At 39.9% G+C, this 21804-nt stretch overlaps 1 protein-coding gene across 1 annotated transcript in view; it reads right to left on the minus strand.

Moving 5' to 3' along the window:
• LOC139712626 (uncharacterized) overlaps nucleotides 1-19057 on the minus strand; it is a gene marked incomplete at its 5' end in the record, with an annotated part of 52040 nt that extends 32983 nt beyond the window's left edge. The window contains 4 exons of the mRNA XM_071624437.1: nucleotides 3277-3381; nucleotides 11288-11379; nucleotides 16522-16635; nucleotides 18902-19057. Coding sequence (XP_071480538.1) covers nucleotides 3277-3381; nucleotides 11288-11379; nucleotides 16522-16635; nucleotides 18902-19057 — 467 coding nt within the window. The remainder of the gene's footprint in view (nucleotides 1-3276; nucleotides 3382-11287; nucleotides 11380-16521; nucleotides 16636-18901) is intronic.
• Between the last annotated feature and the right edge of the window lie 2747 nt (nucleotides 19058-21804).

Here is a 21804-nt window from a genome sequence, read left to right on the forward strand (position 1 = left end):
AAACAACAACAGACCATGCGGCACCCGGCGAGTGACAGCCTAAGAGAGATACACTCCTGACTGCTGCATTGTCTTCCCCCGATATAATATGCCATATTGCTGGCCAATACCATCATTCCCCGTCATTTTCGGTGGGAATCATAATACAGCTGAAGATTACGATGCAAATTTCACTCACTCACGCTGTGCCCCAGAAAATTCCGTATGCCTATGAATCAAAACATCAACAATTAAAACTTTGTGCACAATAAAGACTACCAGGTATGTATCATATTTCAATGCGAGTCCACCTGGCCAGACCAACAAACAAAAAGTATAAAAGCAATGGAATCACTACAAAATAATGTTCTGTTAAAACATTACGAAGGTTTCTGTGAATGAATCATCATCTTTTAATATGTTTCTCCAACTTTAATGTACTTGTTGTGGGAAAATGCATGAGTCCATGAAACAGGGCCAGCCAACAACAGAACAATGTCAGGCAACAGCAAAAGTGATTACAAAGAACAGGATAAACGGGTCAGCTGGGGGTAAATGTCTTACAAAGAAAAACAGAGGAACAAACACAGCAATGAGAAAAAAAAATCTTGAGAGTTGACATACAATGTATTACATGAATGTGGTTTGCACATATATATTCAAGGAATATCAGTGTTTTTCAAAACAGACAGACTAAGAAACATTAATAAACACACAGAAAACAATGAATGGTAGAAAGTGAATGGCATGGTAGATACAAACGTAGGACATTCAGACTATGACTTCCCCTGACTACAGAGCTACTTTCAACACACTTTGAATAATAAAGCCTACAATTCCATCCTCAGCCCTCTTTCTTGGCATGTGATATCGCATTAAAGGTGAGACAACAAAACTAACCACTACGAAAGACAGACAAAGGGGAGGGGAGGGGGAGAGGGTAGGATAGATAGGACAAGACAGAATAGAGACAGTAGCAGAGGGTAGATAGGTGAATAGCCTATACATGACCTCATCACCATAGAAATAATACCACCAGGCATGTAGTAGTGCCTAGTTGATTACACATAGACGTTTGTGGCACACTCGTCACTACGCCGATTGGTACCACCTATCCAACCACAAGGCAAACCACAGGCACACCTAACCCATCAGCCATGGTTCGTGACACGCCAGCTCCTAGCCTCCTCCTACACAATCTCTTCCCAGACCTAATTGCTTCCTACATTGCATCAAAAGCATTCTCTGTGCTGTCTACTGCAGTGACGGTTCACTGGAATTGCCCACAAGATGGACTTGGGTGCCAACGTCCTCGCAGACATCGACCCATACCCAGTCAGAGATGGAAATCACCGTTCTGTTCTCACGCTCTGCATTTGTGGTTGACCCGTGCAACCTCTACTTCCACCCATCCATAATATCAATTCATTCGTCATCAACAACAAAGAAAACAGGAGTTTTGAGTCATTCATCACATCTTGGATTCAGGAAAGACAGCAAGGTGTGCCAACTTTGCTTCATAAAATTTCAAAGGAGTTCCTGTTTCAATAAAGGACTTAAAATCACTGACCACACATAGGCCTGCTCAGTCTCACTGACATTATATACACACACACACACAGGTCATGACCCCTGAGAAATACATATAGCCAAATAGAGACAAAGAAGGACAACACAGGTTTACTAGTCATCATTCCTTGTGTTAGGCATGTAAGGGCTCTAGTTTCATAAGGCTACATCAAGTCTACAATGGTCCATGGCTACCAACTTCTGCATAATAAAAAAAAAAAAAAACCATGTTTTACAATACAAACTACGGAGTTGTACATGTACAAAAATCAAATTCTGAAGGCAAAATTCCTTTTTAACAATTCAAAAAATGGAAACAATGCACATGTTACAAATGTAAAATCTTGTATTAGAAAAAGTAAACATTTTCATTAAAAAGAATATTTTTTCTTTTTCTAACCCCCCCCCCCCCCCCAAAAAAAAAACACTTCTCTAGAAAAGCACTCGCAGAGTGCACATCTCCGCCAAGCAGGTCATTCTACCCATATACACATATGCGGAATATGGCCCCATTTCCCAAAACAAAAGAATCCTGTCTACAATACATGTACATGTAGTTTTTCTACCTTCACCTCTCTGCTTGCCGTACCTCAAACACATGCGCACGGCAAATATGCGCAACTTAAATTCCCTCATTTGTTGGCCTCATTTGCTAATGATGAGAATCCTTTTAAAAAAAAGAACTTAAACAAATTTACAACATCCCCAATCAAGACAGTGATCTGGATAACTACTAAACAACTTAATCATCTGTTCCTTGAGTCATTATCAACTTTTCCTGTAAATTTCAACCAAATCTGTTCACAACTTATGGAGTTATTTTGCAAGGAGACAGACAAACCAACCAACACTGACAAAAGTACAAGTCCTTGAAGGAGATAAAGATCCTAAACACACACTTGTTTACCAGCTCAGCAAAGGACATACCTTACATGTCATATAACTGTATACACCGAATATTTCGCGAAGTTTTTATTTTCACAAATTTCGCGAGTCAGGTGCTATTCGCGAAAATAAAAACACGTGAAAATATTGACTCTGATCCCGATATGAATGTGACATACGCGTAGACATTTTCTCCATTCAGTACAGGACTCCACGATCGCAAATTTAACCACTCGCGAAATCGTCAGGAAGTCTCGATTCAAGAAAATTTAGACTCGCAAAATATAGTGTATAGCATATACAGCATGGCTCGACACTAACTTTTTTGTTTGGTGGCCCGATGAGGCCACCAAAAATCCTAAATTTCAAATTTTTGGTGGCCCGAGAGAAAAATGTGGTGTCCAAAAAAAAACAAACAATAAAAAACATTAAAAGTCCCTTTTTTAATGAGTCAAATATTTAAGATTTATGATAGTAAGAATTAGAAGTTGGACATATCTACTCATAAATAAACTTCAACAAACTTGCAACACTCACTCTCAGGCATTCATTCAGTCCTTTTCATCCATCCTTTGAACAAATTTAACTGCTAATTTCCGGCGCAAAAAGTTACAAATTTATTGACATACTTTTCAAAATATTTTGGTGGCCCGAGGCGGGCCACCAAATTTGCCCTTTTTTGAAATTTGGTGGCCCGACTTTCATTTTTGGTGGCCCCGGGCCACCGGGCCACCGTTAGTGTCGAGCCCTGTATACAGTATTACAAAGTTAAGAAGGCATGCACCCATGCAAATGTTTAAAGATGATACAGAAAAGTGAGAAAAGTTTTAAAGCATTACTTACCTCTCCTTGTGTGTGACAGCATAGCCATCCAAAATGTGCAGGGCAGGGGACCAGTTGACCACATACGGCCTGTAGTCAAAGCCGCTATTGAAGGGCGAAATGTTTCTCAGTCAAGGCAAAAACAATGAATACAGGTGAATAGATATTGAGAGATTAAATTCTCGCTGACATTAAATACGTACAATTTTGTACAGGTACATTTCATAAATGCATACCTTTACAAAATATCCTGCCTCCCTGAAATTCAATTCAAACAAACATCGTCATTTTTAGCATCTCACAAGAAATGCTGCAGGAAGAGGTTAAAAAATCAAATGTCGATGAGAAATACTTGTTATTATGTGGGAATGCTGTAGTTTCTGTGAGATGACTCGGATGTCTCTTCTAAATATTACATTGTTATGATCACAATACAAACTATTGTGGTACAAAACAAGAAAGACATAAACCCATGCTGCAATGAGCATATTTCGTGTAGAAACTCCTACAATGGTTAAAATAAAAAAAGCAAACAAACTATATTTCTTAAGACGCCAAACAATGCACTCTTTACTTCAGACATTATGCATTCTACATAAAGCATCTGGGAATTCATAAAAACAGACTGTGCATGTACACATATACATTGTAGGTAGTCAAAGGGTCCATGCTATAAAAAGTCTCTTTATTTTTGTGTAGAACTGGGCATAAGGCCTTTCTTTTGAATAATAGTCCCTCATTGTTTAATCCATTTAAAGTTTTCCAGGCCAGGCCTCACTCCGGCCTGGTGCATCTGTAATTGATGTCTCTGGCTGGATGGCATGTCTGATGATGTACGATCGACATCCACTCTTAACCCGTTGAAGATGAGTCCCGAGTATACTCGGGCAAGTGTCTATGGGAAATGCGTGTTGAAGCAAAATTAGCCCGTCCTCAATGGGTTAAGGGGTTCCACTGGAGCACAACTGTTGAGAACGAGTCTCAAGCTTGGGAAGAAGTGCAGAAGTGAGGAGAGATGAGGGGCTGTGCACAGAGAGAAAGGCCAGAAGAATCCTGGTCCGGAAATTGGGAGGAAACAGACAGACAGACAGACAGATAGACAGAGACAGAGAGAGGGAGATGGGAAGCCGTCTATTCAAATGGGGGTAGAGACCAGGAAGAAGCTAGCAAGAAAATCAGAAGTACGGGCAAAAATTGCTGATACTGCAATAAACAAAACAACCAAACATGGGATGAATGACTTTAATAACACACAATGTAATCAAATGCTCAAATGTCAAGATTGTTCAAAATAGCAGGATAATTGAGTAACTTTATCAGGTAATAGACAATGACAACAACAAGAACTATCGCTGATAGTTGTGAGGACATATCAAAAGCATTGCAATCTAGTGTGTAGTGGTGATGTCAGAATTAAGTTGTTCACAAGGTGGTCCAATGCTGTTTTACATATGACATGTAAAAGCTGGCATGGCACAAGTGTGAACAAGAGTTGAAAGTATGGGTGTGTGTGGATGTGTGTGAAAATTGGAGTCTCATGATCTCACTGGTTTGGACAGTAAATTAAAGAATGACAGGGTGGCAAGACACAGCTTCGATAAAAGAGAAAAACTTTTATCAACTTTAACCCGTTGAAGACTAGTCCCAAGTTTTCTTGGGCTGGGGTAAATGGGAAATGCGTGTCATAGGAATATCAGTCCGTCTTCAACAGGATAAAAGTGCTACAAAAGTGTATGACAAAGGGCTAACATTCCTGCCCCTGGTCTGAAAGGAGGCTGTAAATCCAGAGCTTTTAATCTCATTTTCCACTTCACCTGAATATGAGTATCATAAAACTAGAAACATTGAGAGCATGAAAATTCTCGTGAATTGGAACTGAAAGATTTTTTTTTTTTTTTTGCGGCATGAAACTTTCGCGAACTGCCAATGGCATTCAACGGTACGATTACGCATCGTGTAGACAAACACTTTTGCGTACATTTCACCTTTCCCGAACCTTGGCACCTTGCAAAATTCGCCAAGTTTCAAGAACAAGAAAATGTCTGTTTTTACCAAAAGTTGCTTCACCAGCATCTTGAAACAAGACTACTCCCCCTCCCTAAATGCCAGGAAGACATGTGTGAGGGCTGGACATATTACAGGAGATAGTCTCTCCTTGCACTTTAATGGAGTTATAGAACTTGACAAGAGATAGGATGTGGGGGGAAACAAGCCATAGCATGGAAGCTACATTGTAGGTTGCAAGTCTCCAAGCACATTTGTTACTGATAACAATACCCATCTCCTCCTTTTCTTTCCCCCAACTGATGAGCATCAGATGAAACTTTTCAAAATGTCCCACAAGCTTGTGCAAACTCTGGAAACAGCTGAGGATCATTAATATGATCTATCACCCTGCACTGCCAACATCTTGGCCCCACATGGAATCACTTGGGCTCTCTATTATCTCCCTATTATGTTACCAAGTTACAGTGGAAAACACTTCACTCCACTTTGATTGACGGTATCAACGTGACAGGATAGAGGCATTGCATCAATATACATGTATCTCTCAATTTATCTCTCCGCAACTAGTACCTCATCTTATTTCAATAACAGTACTCTACCAATGAGTGTAAAACTGAAATTTTTGCACAAGTTATTTTTCATGTTCAGTCAGGTATATATATGACGAATATTTCATGATTTTTAATTCAACAGAATCAAAACCTAATACAGTGTTAAGTACAACAAGCAAAAAGAAAAACTGTGTGCTTTATTTTTGCACTGGGTTCTTGTCGCGCAGAGTGTTTGAATATTTCCATTCCATGAAAATATCCACTTTGAAAGTGACTCTAACTGAAATGCTTAGGTCTGCAACACCTTCGGATCCTTTGTCTGCCACACAGAATACACCTACTGGATCACAATGATCTGGCAAGCAATACGTTTGTGGAGAAAACAATTTGGGTTTGCATGATACACATGATATACTGTATGCAGTACATGCTTAAATATACTCAATGTCTTTGGGAACAGCTAAGCTTGAAACCTTTGTCACTGTGTCCTCCACTGTCTATCAATGACTGCTGCACGCACCATTGTACTAATAATTCAAACTTGGCATGCCGCTGAATGAGTCGAACGTGTAACTGCAAATGAAGCACAAGAGGATTACGTTCAAGCTCTAAAAATAGTGTGAACGCATCCATTCACGTGACGTGCGGCTTGCTCCATATTTCCCAAGAGGTCTGCCCGCAGCCGCACAAAAGGCCGATTACGTGTGGGCTGCGCCATTTCCACAAGTTTGTCGTATTACATTTTGCAGGTGTTGGGGGCTGCCATTGTTTCCATGGTTACGCCACATCCTGCCAGAAAGCTTTGCCCAAGGTTTCCGCCCTGGCACCCAATGTTTCGATGAGCGCTTCCCAGCGGAGAATCAAGTGCAGATGACTTTTTCTCCTCGTCCCTTTTCGTTGGCACGGCACAATATTGCTGCAACGGAAATTTCCCCCTGATATCTGCAGAACATCTAGCCCACTGTACTAGCTATGACGTCAGCACTAAACAAAATGCATGTCAAGTCAACTGCTCCAAGCCCTCATTTGCAACTTGGAATAAGAGTGAAAATTCTAGTTAAAGTTCCCCCATTAAAAAGATTTGTGCTCATTCAGCAGTCCTTATGCCTCACAATCTAGGGCCTGCGTTTCCTCTATGGAGTCTCAAGGAAACGTACTGATTGAAACCATGAATTGATTCCAGTCTGATGGCAGAGTTCTTCTACTGTTATTACAATGGCTGTATAGTGCATGTCACATGACTTTGAGTCTTAGTTAGCTTTTTGTGAAATGAATACTTAAAAACAATGGATTCAGATAATTGTATTGTGATATCATGCCAAATAATATGACAGGACTAATACATATTCATTCGTGTTTATAGTGTTCCTGTGTGAATGAGTGTTTGTTACTACAATGGCTACAGTGCATGTCACATCAAGTGAATTTGAGTCTTAGTTAGCTTTTTGTGAAATGAATACTTAAAAACAATGGATTCAGATAATTGTATTGTGATATCATGCCAAATAATATGACAGGACTATTATTCATTCGTGTTTATAGTGTTCCTGTGTGAATGAGTGTTTGTTACTACAATGGCTACAGTGCATGTCACATCAAGTGAATTTGAGTCTTAGTTAGCTTTTCGTGAAATGAATACTTAAAAACAATGGATTCAGATAATTGTATAGTGATATAGTGCCAAATAATATGACAGGACTAGTGCTCCTGTGTGAATGAGTGTGTGTTCTCTACGCATGATGTGTGCATTGATTCGTTCACATGTGTCAGTACTCCCAGCTTTTACACCTACAGCAAATATCTATAGATTGTCAGGGAATGACCTTTTCTCCCTATCTCAGCTTTAATCGCACAGTGATGCAATCCTACAGGCGCACGAATGGGGATTGGATTATGAGTCACAGATTCAAACACACACCAGATATTACATGAGCAAACGAAGCTCAGCGAAAACCACATAAAAATGTGCCTTAAATGTTTATTTCATGGCTAGCAATGCAAGGCTAAGCGGATTTTCCGGGCTTAACAGAATTGCCTTGAAGCTAAAGCCAGCCAAAGTGCATGGTGATCCCTATCCGCTATATGTGCGCTACGCCCCCATAATGACTTTTAATGTCAATCACTTTCACTACGGCGATTAACAATTCAAAGGTAACTTATGACCTTGTAGCGCTGACACATTTGGGTTTGTGTGTCTATAAACTGAATTATTATGTGCATGAAAGATAGCAACAGGAATGAACTTTCAATCTTAATGTCAGCACAAACCAGGGCCATGTTTCATAAAGCTGTTCATAAAGTTAAGCATGACTTTAAGAATGACTGGAGGATGAAGTGCCAATATATGTGCCCATTTTTTTCTCTTACATTTTTACAAAGTATGGCTGTATGTCAATGTTTCATCTAAATTGGGGCAAAAATACACTTTCAACTAAAAATGTGTGTTAACATGTAGGAATAATCATTATCATCGGCAAATTTCAACTTTAGCTATTGAAATGAACAATAATTTGGAAACCCACTTGGCTTGCCATATTTAAGTCGTCTGCAAAGTCATGCCTAACTTTACAAACAACTTTATGGAACAGGGCCCAGATATTCATATATTGTGTAGACCAATACAGGTACAGTTGTAGTTCTAAAAAAGATATTCTCAAAAGAACTTTTCCCATATGTCACTGGTGTATGTGCGGAAGGATATGACTGTAGGATAATACTCTGAACTGAAACTGTCATCATTCCCATCATTTCAGAAGCATAATAGGCTGCTTTCACTTTCTTGGTTTACACTGTGGTTTTGATGTGCGAGAGTTGTAGACTTGATACGTATGCCTTTGCACATTACATGTTGTACAATATCCAGCTCTAATTGGAGAGAACATCATGGTGATGCTGTTCAGAAGAGAACCAGGAACATCAATTAAACCCATTTATGGCCCTTTGATTATGGAGTTTAAAAAAAAATAAGGGAACAAAAAAAATGAATCGCACTGCCAAAATGAATCTCTCTGACATAAAAGCATGAGCCAACTGCAGTCTGCAAAAAATGTCAACTAATCAAGCAAAAAGCTATTGTGTCTGCAGTGCACTGGCCCCTCAATGAAAATCGCTTTGCAGAATGATTTCCCCCGCCCCCCCTGCCAGGCCATTTTCCACCGAAGGAAGAAATCAAGATGCCAAGGTGCGCACGCTCGGGCTAAAAATAGAGCCTCGCGCAGAGCCAAGAACGCCACGATCAATTTGCGTCAAGTGCTCTTGGAAATCCCCCTTGCTCCTTTGCTGTCTTTGGCAGTGAAACTTTGGAACATGTTACCTGCCCCTAATTCTCACCTTTGAATAAACTCAAATCAATCCCTGCTCTTAAAATGGTTTTTTTTCCCCTCTCCATTTAATATCTGGGTTCACCATCATCCTTACAAAGAAGATAACCAAGAAGTGTCAGATAATTGTAACTTTGCATCTTTTCCAATATGTTCCTACCTCACTTTTGAGTAACTCCCCTAAATATTTTACTCTTGTGAGAACTTTATCAGTGAAAAAAAAAAATGAAATGTAAATGGTACAGATGATTTATCATCACTGTGAATCTCTAATATTTGCAATTCAACATTGCTCTCTAACCCTAATCGGGCCAGGCTTTTCTGGTCATGCTAAATCCAAGGAGCGATAGCGAGGCAAATTCCCCCCCCCCCCCAGCAGTTACAAAAAGGGGCTTGGCTTCATAACGGTACGCGTATGTTGCAAATTTGGTCTCAAAAGTTGCGTGAGACTTGGAAAAGAAAAGCCAAGAAGCCTCATGATGAGGCCTTCTCGCGTTGCGGTATTATCGCGCGACACATAGAGGGGGGGGGGGGGCGGATTCCACCCCGGCCCTTTTAGAGTTAAAAGGAGACACTCCATTCTTCATGCTTCCTTTTAATTCTGACAGAAAACATGCTGATGTACCATATGTCTTTTTCATACTGAATCAATCTTCTAACTTTAGAAAGAACAATCTCCATGTATGTTGTATGATGTACCAAAAAATATATATATTTCACATGATGACCCTCATTTTGCTTTGTTGGCGATTGGGACACACATCTGGAAACTTGATATTGTCAATGAACAACAATTATCAAATCCCCTGATCCCTTCTGTGTCACCCATGTCTACCTGTTGGACAGAGTGGGCTGAGTGGGCTTGTTGCCTTTACATCAAGTGCCGAAAGGATGTACAACTGAATACTGATGAAATAGCTTGTTGAGTTAAAGCGAAGTGCGTGGGCACATAGACAATTAAACAACAGTTCACTGATTTGGCAGCATAGTACTGGAAAAAAAAGAAGAAGAAGAAGAAAGAATTGTGATGATTTAGTCAACACTAAAAATGTTTAATGATTTAAGCTGAAAGTGACCTAACGCTTGATGTGAAGGTGCTAGCATTATTTGCACATTATGTTTGTTTTATGTTAAGTGCTGTCTGGGGCAAATTATTTGTATAGGGCGGCGGGCCCCATTTTTCTATTTCTCTTCTTTCTTTCTTTAAATCAACAACAACATTATTTGCACTCTTTGTAGTCTTTCCATGTCCTTGCAATAAATTCTTTTCAACATCATTCCCAGCAAACTAAGTATAATATTTTAATGAGTGATCATTTGGTGCAATCATCCCATTCCCAACAAGATTCCAAAATTCCCTACAGACTCTGCACCGTGACCAAACAGATTCCCACAGCCAAAGAGTTAAACTTACAGCTTCCTGAATTCATGCTGCTATGGGGTTTTTTTTTTCAACTCAAGATTCTAATGACATTTCGTCGGTGACGTTTCTTGGCAGAAATCCCAGTAAAACAAGCAAACAAACGAACAAAATGAACGAAATGGGAGCATGAATCAGTGAACATGCAACCCACCTTGTTTGAGATTCAGGAGTTGAAGGAAATTTCGACATTAAAATATGAAAATTGTGATATTTATGGAGTACACAAATCATGGGGGGGGGGGGGAAGGAAGGAGTGGGCAATACTGGCAGTTTATAACCCAGCACAATCAAACCTCAGCTGGGGATGGGGGTGTTGAGTTCCTGTTTGCATGTCAGTCACTATAGCAACAACATATCTACAGGACATGCTTGTGGGCAAGGAAAGCCAGGTTTGGTTGCTTTAGATCATCATCTATAAAGTTTCCAGGATGGCAATGACTGACGGCTCATGCATTTTCACTGAAGACAATATAGATACTCTCATACTTATTCCTTCATATAAATCTTCTCCAGGTGTCAAAATAGAAGCATTTTATGTTTTTGGCATATCTCTTGTTTTCAGAGTTCCTTACAACAGCACTGATTGACGAGGAAGCATGCAATTTAGACATAGGGTACATCGTAGCTTTGCCGGAGTCTTTGCTGCGGCCAAAGGGTCGACTGTCTGCGACACCAATTATCACCGCAGATGCCAACGCCACGGCTCAAGACGATTTTGCAAAAAAGGATACGCACTGGAGGAGCAAGGTGTGGCCATCAGGACGCAGGGGTTGTTCATGACCGACAGCTGCTGAAGATGAGTCAGACTGGACAGGTACGACACCTAGTTGGGAGAACGGAAGGTGAGAAGGACAAAAATAGAGGCGCTCTTAACTTGGGGTGCAGCTCACAAAAATGGGGTTAAAAGTCTACATGGTGTATGGAAGTATGATAACAAAACTGGGCCTATCGTGTCATTCACCTATAATGAAAGAAAAAAAAAAACAGCACAAAACTTCTCTCTTGAAGGGCTATGGCGTATTCAGAGAAGATACAAGTAGGGCATGCACACAAAATCATCCATCTGTGATGATCAGCCCATTGACTGACACATAACTACTGTACGAGCTGAAATTTTCGCGTACAGATATTTTCGCGAATTACTACTTGGAGGACATTTTCGCGTGTTGTTAATTTTGCGGTTGTGAGGGTTTAACTGAACTTAGTTATTAGCGCGTTGTTATTTTCGCGTGTTGTTATTTTCGCAGTTCAAAGGCGATTCGCGAAATTCGCGAAAATAAAACCACCGCAAACATTTCAGCTCGTACAGTTTGGTAGATGTCATCAGTAATGCCACAAAACCACAACTATGATATCTGGCATTTATTTCTTCAAGTTGGTAAAACTCCTGACTGTAAAAAGTACAATGTAGTTGTCTGGAGAGTTTGTCAACTTCTGCATTTATAAGGGATTTTATGGTTATTCACATTTAATGACTTGACTACTAAAAGTTTCGGGTAAATAAAATCATCCCTGACATCCTATCAAGTTTGGAAATGATGATATAATCAGGGCACTGTTTTATGAAAGTTGTCAGCCCTGACATATTGTCAGTATATTGTCAGTATCTGACAATTACCTTTTAGTATCAAACAGTCACTGACCAGAACTTCTCAGCCAATCAAAACCAAGGATTTTACAGAAATTAAGAGAGATGGACAACTTGTCAGGGGCTGGCAACCTTCATGAAACGGTGCCCTGTACACATTTACTCTTCTGATGTACTCGCTTCTTTTGAAGAACATAATACATACAAAATCAAAATCTATCAATCTTTGGAGAATAGGGTCACAGCAATCTGCTCTGAAGCTTGACTTCATTTCTCCGACTTCATGGAAGGTCGGGAATGCAGCTAACCAATGACATACATCAGATCCAATTTCAGGCATTTTGCATTCATTTTTGTGTTTGTATTTTTGTTTTTACTCTCTTCGTCGAATCCACAGGCAGTCTAGGCTGCCTTAGAGTCTAAACTTATGAGTCACAGGCAGCTCGTATTTCTTGCGTTACACTTTTTGCCGTCAGCCTGGCTTTCACTAGTCTGCGGCTCTCTCCCTCGCCCTCTCCTTCTCTCTGTTTGTCTGTTTCTCTGTTTGTTTGTCTTTCCTTCTGTCCATCTTTCCACCTGTACCTCTTTCTGACATTCTTTTCTTCTTTTTTTAACCTTTGCCTGTCCATCTCCTTGTCTTTCTATCTCTCTCTCTCCTCGTATTTTTTTTGTCTGTCTGTCCATTTTTCTGTAAGTCTGTTTCTCTCCCTCTTCTATTTTTGTCAGTCTGTCTGTCTGCTTCTTTCTCTTCTTCTTCTTCTCTTTTTTTTCGTCTCTTTATCTGTCCGTTTCTCTATCTGTCTCTCTCCCTCTCCTTTGTTTTGTCTGTTTGTCCATTTTTCCATCTCTCTTGATCATTCTTTCCTCATCTCTCTCTCTGTCTTTCTTTGTCTCTTTTCTTGTCTCTGCGTCCCCCATTCTCTCTCTTTTGTCTTGTAAACTAACTCACTTTCTGTCTCTCTACATGCCTAGACAAAAGAATAAACTATTTCATAATTAGCACATGAATCACACAATTCACTGTGATATGACACAGTCAGAGGCTACTACGACAGTATGTACATCACATGTGTGTCTCACACCCTGCCAATAATTCCACAGAGCAGCTTGGTTGAACATATCTTCACATCAAAGGCAATGTGCACCAACGTAAGCATAATTAGTCACAGCACTATAAACAATCATGACACGCAATGACACAAAGTCTACAAGTGTTAATCCAACTTTGCATTTTCATTGTGTACTGTAGTAGTAGTAGTAGCAAGTTTTGCACAAAGGCCCATCCAACACTGGCCTTATGGACTTAAAGTAGCATGTACTTGACCCATTGTTGAACCCTAAAATTATCACATACTGTACATGTATGTTGACTACATACAAATGATTTTTTTTTTAATGTAAAAAAGGTGATGACTTTAAATCAGTAAACCATTTGTATACATTTACTCTAAGATAGCCAAGCTTTAAAACTCATCATTTTATAAAATTTTAAATAGTACAGGAATAGCTACCCATACTTGAACTCATTTTGTCACTCTAAAAAAAGGAGCATGTGATTGCTGTTAATAGAAGTCCAGTTGCAATATGCAACAAACCGTTGTGCTAGAAATTGGTTGTGGTCAGCTGAATACATAGACTTCTAACTTTATCTACCTAAAATTGGCTCAGTATAATTGAAGACCAAGGTCTGGTACAGAAATCAGACAGATATCTCTATGGGACTGGGGCCCTAATAGAAAATGGAACAGAGATTTGATATACAGAACCCTACAAGCCTGAATCCATGCTACAATATGTCCCCAATGCACGTACAATATCTGGCAGTCATGGATAGTGAGTGTCAGTGGCTGATGCATGTATATTTATCGACAGTCCATATCTGAAGGCATTTGGAATTCAAGCACAAAACACACTCTCTCATGAACATACAATACTCGATATTCCTGTAGTGTCAACTCATAGACAGGACCTGGCTGTACATGATTTCCAAATGTACACTGAGTATCTGCATTTGTGGCCTACAAAAGTTTACTTTTGTTAGTATCATACCGAGTTTAAAAATTATTTTACTTAAAAAAATAGAATTTCAGCTATCAATACCCGTTATCTTTTAGTCTCTGAATTATAGCATCTCGTACATGTATTTTTTGCATAATCTACCTTTTCCAACGAAGTAGTGTGTTTGTTTTGATGGAAAACTTGTATTTAAAGACGTAGCAATTGAGGCTGAGTTCACTAGATTTTGACTTCCGCTGACCCATTCGGGTGCCTTAACCGTGATAACCAAGGAATTTGCGAACCCAGCGCATGCTCTTTTCATATCCCATGTCTGACTGACATTTTCTATTGTTCGATGGCATATTCAGTTGACGGTGGAAAGGGAAATACACATACGGCTCGACTGCTTTCGCACAGACAGAATACCAACTTGTCCGTTCTTTGTCATCAGGCAAAAGAATCTCATTAAGGGGCATTGAAGGTTCTCAAAAATTGCAGAAGGAACGGTTTATCATGATTGGATATGTTGGGGGACACGATACATGTCATGAAATATTTCTACCTAGAACACACACACATATAATTTGAGGATACATTCACCTTGAGTCAGATTTTTTTTTTTTAAGTCCCTTTCCTAACATGTCCCCCCTTAAGACTCCCCCACACATGACAAGCACGAGTTGCTGATGTTGGTACTACGAAGGTTGTAGGGGAAAAAAAATTCCATGTCAGGAACACATGGTTGTTTTATTCTTGTTTTTGTTGTTTTCCGAATGCTAATTATAGATCTGCCCCTTCCATTCCTCCTAATAGTACTTCACATCACAGCGATGCATGAATCTATTCTAGACACAAGGTCGCAACGTCATTGCATTCTGTATGGAACCGTGATAGCTTGCTACCTCTTCGGTGGGACCTTGTTCGTAGCATGTTCCCTCTCCACTCTTTCCTGTGTGTAATCTGATGATGAGTTCTTGTTGCGGTGTTTTACACATCACTTGTTTTGAATTTGAGGAGAGTTTGGGAGAGGCAAATATCATGTACAGTAGTGCTCGCTAATACATCATAATCATAGAAACTAATGGCACGCAAAAAGAGTACTTGATGTTAAACTGCCAGTCAAAAAGAAGGGAAAGATGATGACAGGGGAAAAAAGATCACACAAACACAATGATCAATGAAAATATTGCACACACATACACACACAAACACAAACAGTCAAAGCTGCTTTAGTGGCCACCTGTCTATAGCAGCCACCTGTCTATATTGGCAACTGAAAAATCACCCTGACAGAAAAGCCATGTGTACAGCGGCCACCAGTGAAACGTAGTCAGTGGCCCTAAATTCAGTTTCCCATGGTAGATATCAACTGGTGTATCTACTGGCCACAGACCAACAGTTGAGCTGATAATTCAGCATGTTTTTCTGCTTTGCAGGCATGTTAGTCACGCATATCAAACAGTTTTATATAGTGATCACCACTGCTGCTTTCACCCGCCATGCCTAATAATGTACTCATGAAAAGCTTGCTTGCTGGTTGTATGCAGGCTATTGTGCAACAGCTCAAGTAATATATAATGGCATTCAGGTGTGAGTTTCTTCAATTTGTCTCCCTCTACAAATTAAATTTGAACAAAGTCACACCCGAACCTTCACCCCTATGTCATTGAATGATATCTTTCTTTCATTTAATAATGGCATTTTTCAATGCATGAAACATTTGCACACGTACATGTACGTAAGCACTGAGTAGATGTATGCGACTATGATACACACATGTACATAAATGCGATACGCACGAAATGTCAGATAACCTGTCTATAATGGCAACCTGTTCATAACAGCTGCTCTTATCATCTCCTTTGAATGGTCACTATTGACAGGTTTGACTGTACATGCAAACACACGCACACTAATAAAAAAAATACTAGGCCAATTTCAGGAAATAAAACATATCTTGTGCTTTCTTTCTGTGAAGGAAGAAGACATGCATACATCGACACACACATCGACATGTCATCAAACGGGGTGACAAAAGCATGTATCTAAAACTTTGGTGAAAATGAATTTTTTGGATTAACCATCACATAATCAAACAAGTACAGTCCTGTCCAAATCTTTAATAGCTGTCTTACCCCCAAAATGAGGCTACCACAACATGTCAAAGGAGAAGCAATCCAATTTGTTATAAGGTTTTGTCGCCCCAACAGCCATTCATAAGTTTGTTTGTGTTTCACAGGAGCAAATTAACTGAAGAGGATAGCCGCAAAACAGTAGTCAGAGATGCAGCAACAAGAGGAGAAGAACAGGGAAGGGGTACTTATTAAAAATTGTAATCCAACAGGCATGTATGGAAAAAGAACAGAACTGGGGTCAAACCTCAGAGAGATCCGATATCTCGTTTTCGGCGAGGGAGAGAATCTCTAGTGACTTTGGGAAACAGCTTGGCACACTGCGGAGTGTTGTCAAGATATTCCCATGTAGCAGAAGTGTCTGAAAATGAGATGAGAAGAAAAAAAAAATGGCAACAAACAACTCAATTAACCATGCAACTTTAATATACATCAGTATATTTCTAGGGAACATGCACTACTGACTATCAAACAACAACAAATATATATATTTGTATATACATAATACTGTGTGACAGGTACATCTACTGTGTCTTCTAATCTGTGTAAAGTTATATAGATGGAAATAATAAAATCCAGAATTTAAGTTGAATGACATCCCACAGTTTATCACCTATAAAAACCAAATACACATGTACTACAAATTATCCTCCAATCTGTGTAAAATTATGCAGGTGAAAATGATATATTATTTATTCAAAGTTTGACAACGTAAAGCAGATTTAATATCTGGTAACACCCGATACACTGCAAATCTGAGCTCCCATCGAGCGCTGTGTGACAATGGTAATGCTGACTTACAATTTGTACAGGATACTCCAGTATGACTAAACTGTCATGTTATTATGGAATTCATGATCACCACACACAATCTACATGTACCATTTTCCATGGAAACTTGAATTAAGGATAAATACACATGTAGCTATCATATCTATGGCAAAGCATGTTTGGGGTAAAACACAATTTCATGTACTGTAGTCACAAACTTATTGTCCTTCTTAAACTGTCTAAATTGCATTTACCACAGGACAACCTTCTATGACTAGGATTTGGAGTCTGTGGTTCAAATTGCACTGTAAAGCAAGATATTTTTGGCGGCACAAAATGTTTATGAACTGCCACTGGCATTCAATGCATACATGTATAGTGTACACAAGAACTTTTGTGTGCATTTTGATTTTGTGAATCTTGGCTCTCACAAAATTTGTGAAATCCAAATGCACATGAAGATTCCTGGCTTTACAGTACTATTTCATGTCAAGAGCCAGTAAAAACTAACAAGGAAGGAAAGCATACAGCATAAAGCAAGCAAAACAAAATAAACAGGAAAAAAATCCAGTTGGCAAGGGGTTAAAGTGAACAATGACTCACGAATAATGCAATTTTATTTTCATGGAGATTTTGAGCGCAAATCTTCCCCTGAAGGGCCATGTTGCCAACCTCTGCACAGCTGGGCATTATTATAGCACAAAACAATGCATAATACCATGGACGGCACACCACAGTCCCCTCCCCCTTCCCCCCGCCTCTCCCCCTATCAGCACACCACAATGCCTTGGTGTTCATAGTCTAGCAGGCTGAGATCATCAACCATGACTCCACCACTTACTCACCGAGGACAACCAATAGAAATGTCCCATCTGACACATTGTCAATTCAGGCCCAGATTATGCGAGATGGGTGTCATGTGCCATCAAACTTCCGCGCTAAATGCTTTGTAATGTCTGGCTTGATGCGCGCTTCTCGGAAACGACAAAGTGTCAGCAGATTTGGCCATCCCCACAGAGATCTGTAATTCCCCAATTTCATTTGTTACAGAGTCGTCCAATCTTTGTTGGATAAGGTGTATTGTGTCTCGGAGGCATTTACACGAAAGGGCAAAAACCTTTTGAGAAAAGTTTATCATGATTTGGACAGTCTTCTATTCAAGGGGCTACATAAAGTTTTCTAGATACATATTGCCTTGAATCATAAGGTATCTTAAACTGTTATCATTTAAGTACGAACAAAATCTGTGAGAGCAGAACATATTTTATTTACAGCTTCTTGAGTCTTATCAATTCAATGCCCCTTCAGTGTAGGGAATAACCTGCAAAGAGTCGCAGCAAAGCTTCAACTTCCGTAGTATTCAAAAACACATTTCTAATAACGTAATTATTTACTAGGAATAAGCAAAACCACAATGACACACCAAATAAACTTCAGTAAATAGCAAAATCCCTTCAAATGAAAACAATTTGCGACTACCATAATACAGTAGCACCAAATATTTGGCGGCAAATGAAATATTCTACATTGCTGCGTACAGGTCGAATATTCATGGAACTCAACACCATACAATACTTTTAAAGATATATGTACTTGTCTTTTGAATCGTTTAATTCAAAATCACGATGTATTTTGGTTCAGAGGTTGCATTTCTGCATGAGTTTTGAGTGTTTTTCTTGTTGTTATTGTTTTTATCCCTCTTATTTTTCTGGGCCTTTGAAGTGCCCCCTCAAAGAGATGGATCATATAGGTACCATAAACCCTCTACGTGCCAGGGACCATCTGCAGTGTGTACAATGATATGGGTTTCTGTGCCACAACAACAGAAGGATTGATATCCCTGATGTGACCCCTACCTTGAGAGTGGTCAGCATGGAGATATCCGTGATGGACGACACGCTGTTGTCTGACAGGTCAAGGTGTCGTAGTTTCACATTGGAACTCAGATGGTCAATACTCTGCAGGGGAGATAGGGAAATAAAGCATAACACACATATAATGGACGCCAGTTTCTAAGTATGCACCATTTAAAATTACAACCGGATTTTTGCATTAATAACACCTGTTAAGATCAAACCGTCCAAATGCTACTTCACAGTCTTAAAATATAACATCATAGCTCTATTTCGCAGAAAACCCCATTCAGGTTTGGTTATTGTGGTCACAGAGAAATGTGGATTGCTGTAAAGCATGTCATGAGTCTGATTTTTCCAAGTTCAGCACTTGGATGCTCTTGGAACTGCGTATTAATGAGTAAACACAATTAATAGACAGAACTTGGAGGGAAGAGATTTCTGACATGCTCTACAAAATTCCTCATTTCTCTTTGACCACTGAAGCAAATCGAATGGGGTTTTCTGTAAGATTTTGGCAATGACTTTACAGTTTCATACTCTGAAATTGTATATGGATTGATTCTCTATTTCTAAAGTTATCATTGCAGAGGGTCCGTTGTAATTTTTTGGGGGACATACGGTATTACATATTATTTTTGCCCACACTTTCGATATACATGCTGATACAGTTGTACATATGGTAGGTAAGTGGCCCGGGTAGGACTGGTGTGGTAGAATCCACCATTGGTCTGAATTTCATAAACACAAGGTAGCAAAATGTGCCTCTTTGAGCAATGATTTTCTGGAAATCATCCCACATCTTAAGGAGGTCGCCGCTCGTTTCTCGCAAATTTTTTTTTTTCTTGGTTGCGGCGCTCTGAGAGCTGCTTCCGCTTCACCCAGCTGCAGCGGATCAAGACTGTCAGTGGGTCTCGGCAAATTGCCGGCGGATCCTCTTCCGCCGTTGAAACACTGCACCTCTTCCCAATCCCACCCCACCCCACCCAACCATCTCTACAATTCTCGGACGCAAATGTTGCCTTGGTGCGCTGAGGTCACATGTCAAAATTCCCCCAGCTCCTCGCCCGCAGATTCGCTGTCGTCCGCCTCAATTCTCGCTTCAAAGCTGTCGCGATGCATGCGCTACCCTCGCCCTTCGCACTCTCCTCCATGCAAAACAATCTGAAGAGAAGCTGTTGTTGTGGCTCGTGGGGGGGCAGGGGTTACATCCTACCCAAAAGCCTCGCCCCCGCTGGGCTGGATTTCCTCTCTCTTAAATGATATGAGCACAAATGGCACCAAAATGTCTGACAAGAAAATGTCTCCCACCCTCAGTATTTGTCTCACCTCCACCCCAATACTTCATTTATCAGTTACCCTTTGTCTTCAAGAAGTCAAGTTTCCTTCTCCTGAGGTACACTGTATGCATCTCCTAGTTGTCTCTGGTCTCTAAACACGAAACAGTTCCTATCCATACCCCACCTCCATCCTTTCTTGTCTACAAATTACATTACTAAAAAAGTACTATTGTGTCCATTTTTTTAAATATTATTTCTACATGTAGTTACACTGCAGAAGAATGTATTTAGATAACTGCGAGAAAGAATCAGACATCTACACCTGTATCGACCAATCAATTAAACAGTCCATTTGTCTGCCTACTTGCCCTCTTAAGTACTAAGACTATAATTACATTTATCTGCTATGATACATGAAACAAACCTCTTTGCCTATCACAACCCTTAGATTGTGATAGTTTTCAAAAGCACCCCTTGGCATCAGGGCCCCATGTCTTAAAAGATGCTACGATGGCAACTCTTGCTGGAATAGCAACTTCCCTAGCAATGGCCAACCATAAAGTTAAATTTTCGTCATTACCATGACAACTGCCATTCCAGCAAGAGTTGCTATCATATCAACTTTTTATGAAATGGGGCCCAGATATATATGGCACTGGCAACTGAACATTATAGCTCAGTAATGACAACCCTCACCTTCCATTCCTGCAACCAGAATCATTTCCCCATTCCCACTTCAATGCCTAACCCTGTCTCAAGGTCTCCATTACACAATGCAACTGTGCCAAGAAATCACTATCACAACATCTGCACAGAAGTAAAGTCCTCTTCTGAACATCTTGTGTGCATCACACACTTCCTAAGAGCATCACTACTGGCTACTGTCAACTGTGAAAAAGACTCTGTTTGATACACAGCCAAAAGATTTCAGCACTTGTCTAGCCCATGCATCACCTCTGGGAGCCTCACTGTACGATCTAACTACTGTTGTTACCTCCGCCAGTAGGGGAAACCTACAGCCAGCGGAGGTTATGTTTTCGGTACCATCTGTTTGTCTGTCCGTCTGTCTCTCTGTCTATTTGTCTGTCTGTCTGTTTGTTTGTGTACAAGATAACTTGAGAACAGATGTATCAATTTTCACCAAACTTGCAGGGTGTGTAAATAATGAAGGAAGAAGAAACAATTATACTTTTGGGTCATGTGATCAAAGTTCAAAGGTCATAGGGGTCCTAAAGGACCTATTTCCTAAAGGACATAAAACAAGCTTAAATCTCCCAGTAGTTCAAGAACAGATGATCCGATGTTAACCAAATTTGTGGGGTATTTTCATGAAGTAAAAACAATTACATTTGGGGTCATGACATCACAAGTGAAAGGTCATAGGGGTCATACAGGAGATGAAATAAGCTTAATCTCCTAATTCAAACTCAACAACAAATGATCAGATTTTCACTAAATATATCAATGCATAGATGTCCCTATACTAGTATGTTTGTGTTGAAGATGCTGTCTATGCATTGGCAACTATTCTAATTTTGGCCGCTTGGCACGGGGCTGCTCTCTCGGAGTGCTTCTCTAGTTTTACCAAGTTACTATGGCTGGGAATAAGTTTTGGAATAAGTTTTT

This window comes from Diadema antillarum, unplaced genomic scaffold (genome assembly GCF_040938485.1).
Source record: "Diadema antillarum isolate AM-2024a unplaced genomic scaffold, OU_Dant_1.0 seq00001831_RagTag, whole genome shotgun sequence".
Lineage (NCBI taxonomy): Eukaryota > Metazoa > Echinodermata > Echinoidea > Diadematoida > Diadematidae > Diadema > Diadema antillarum.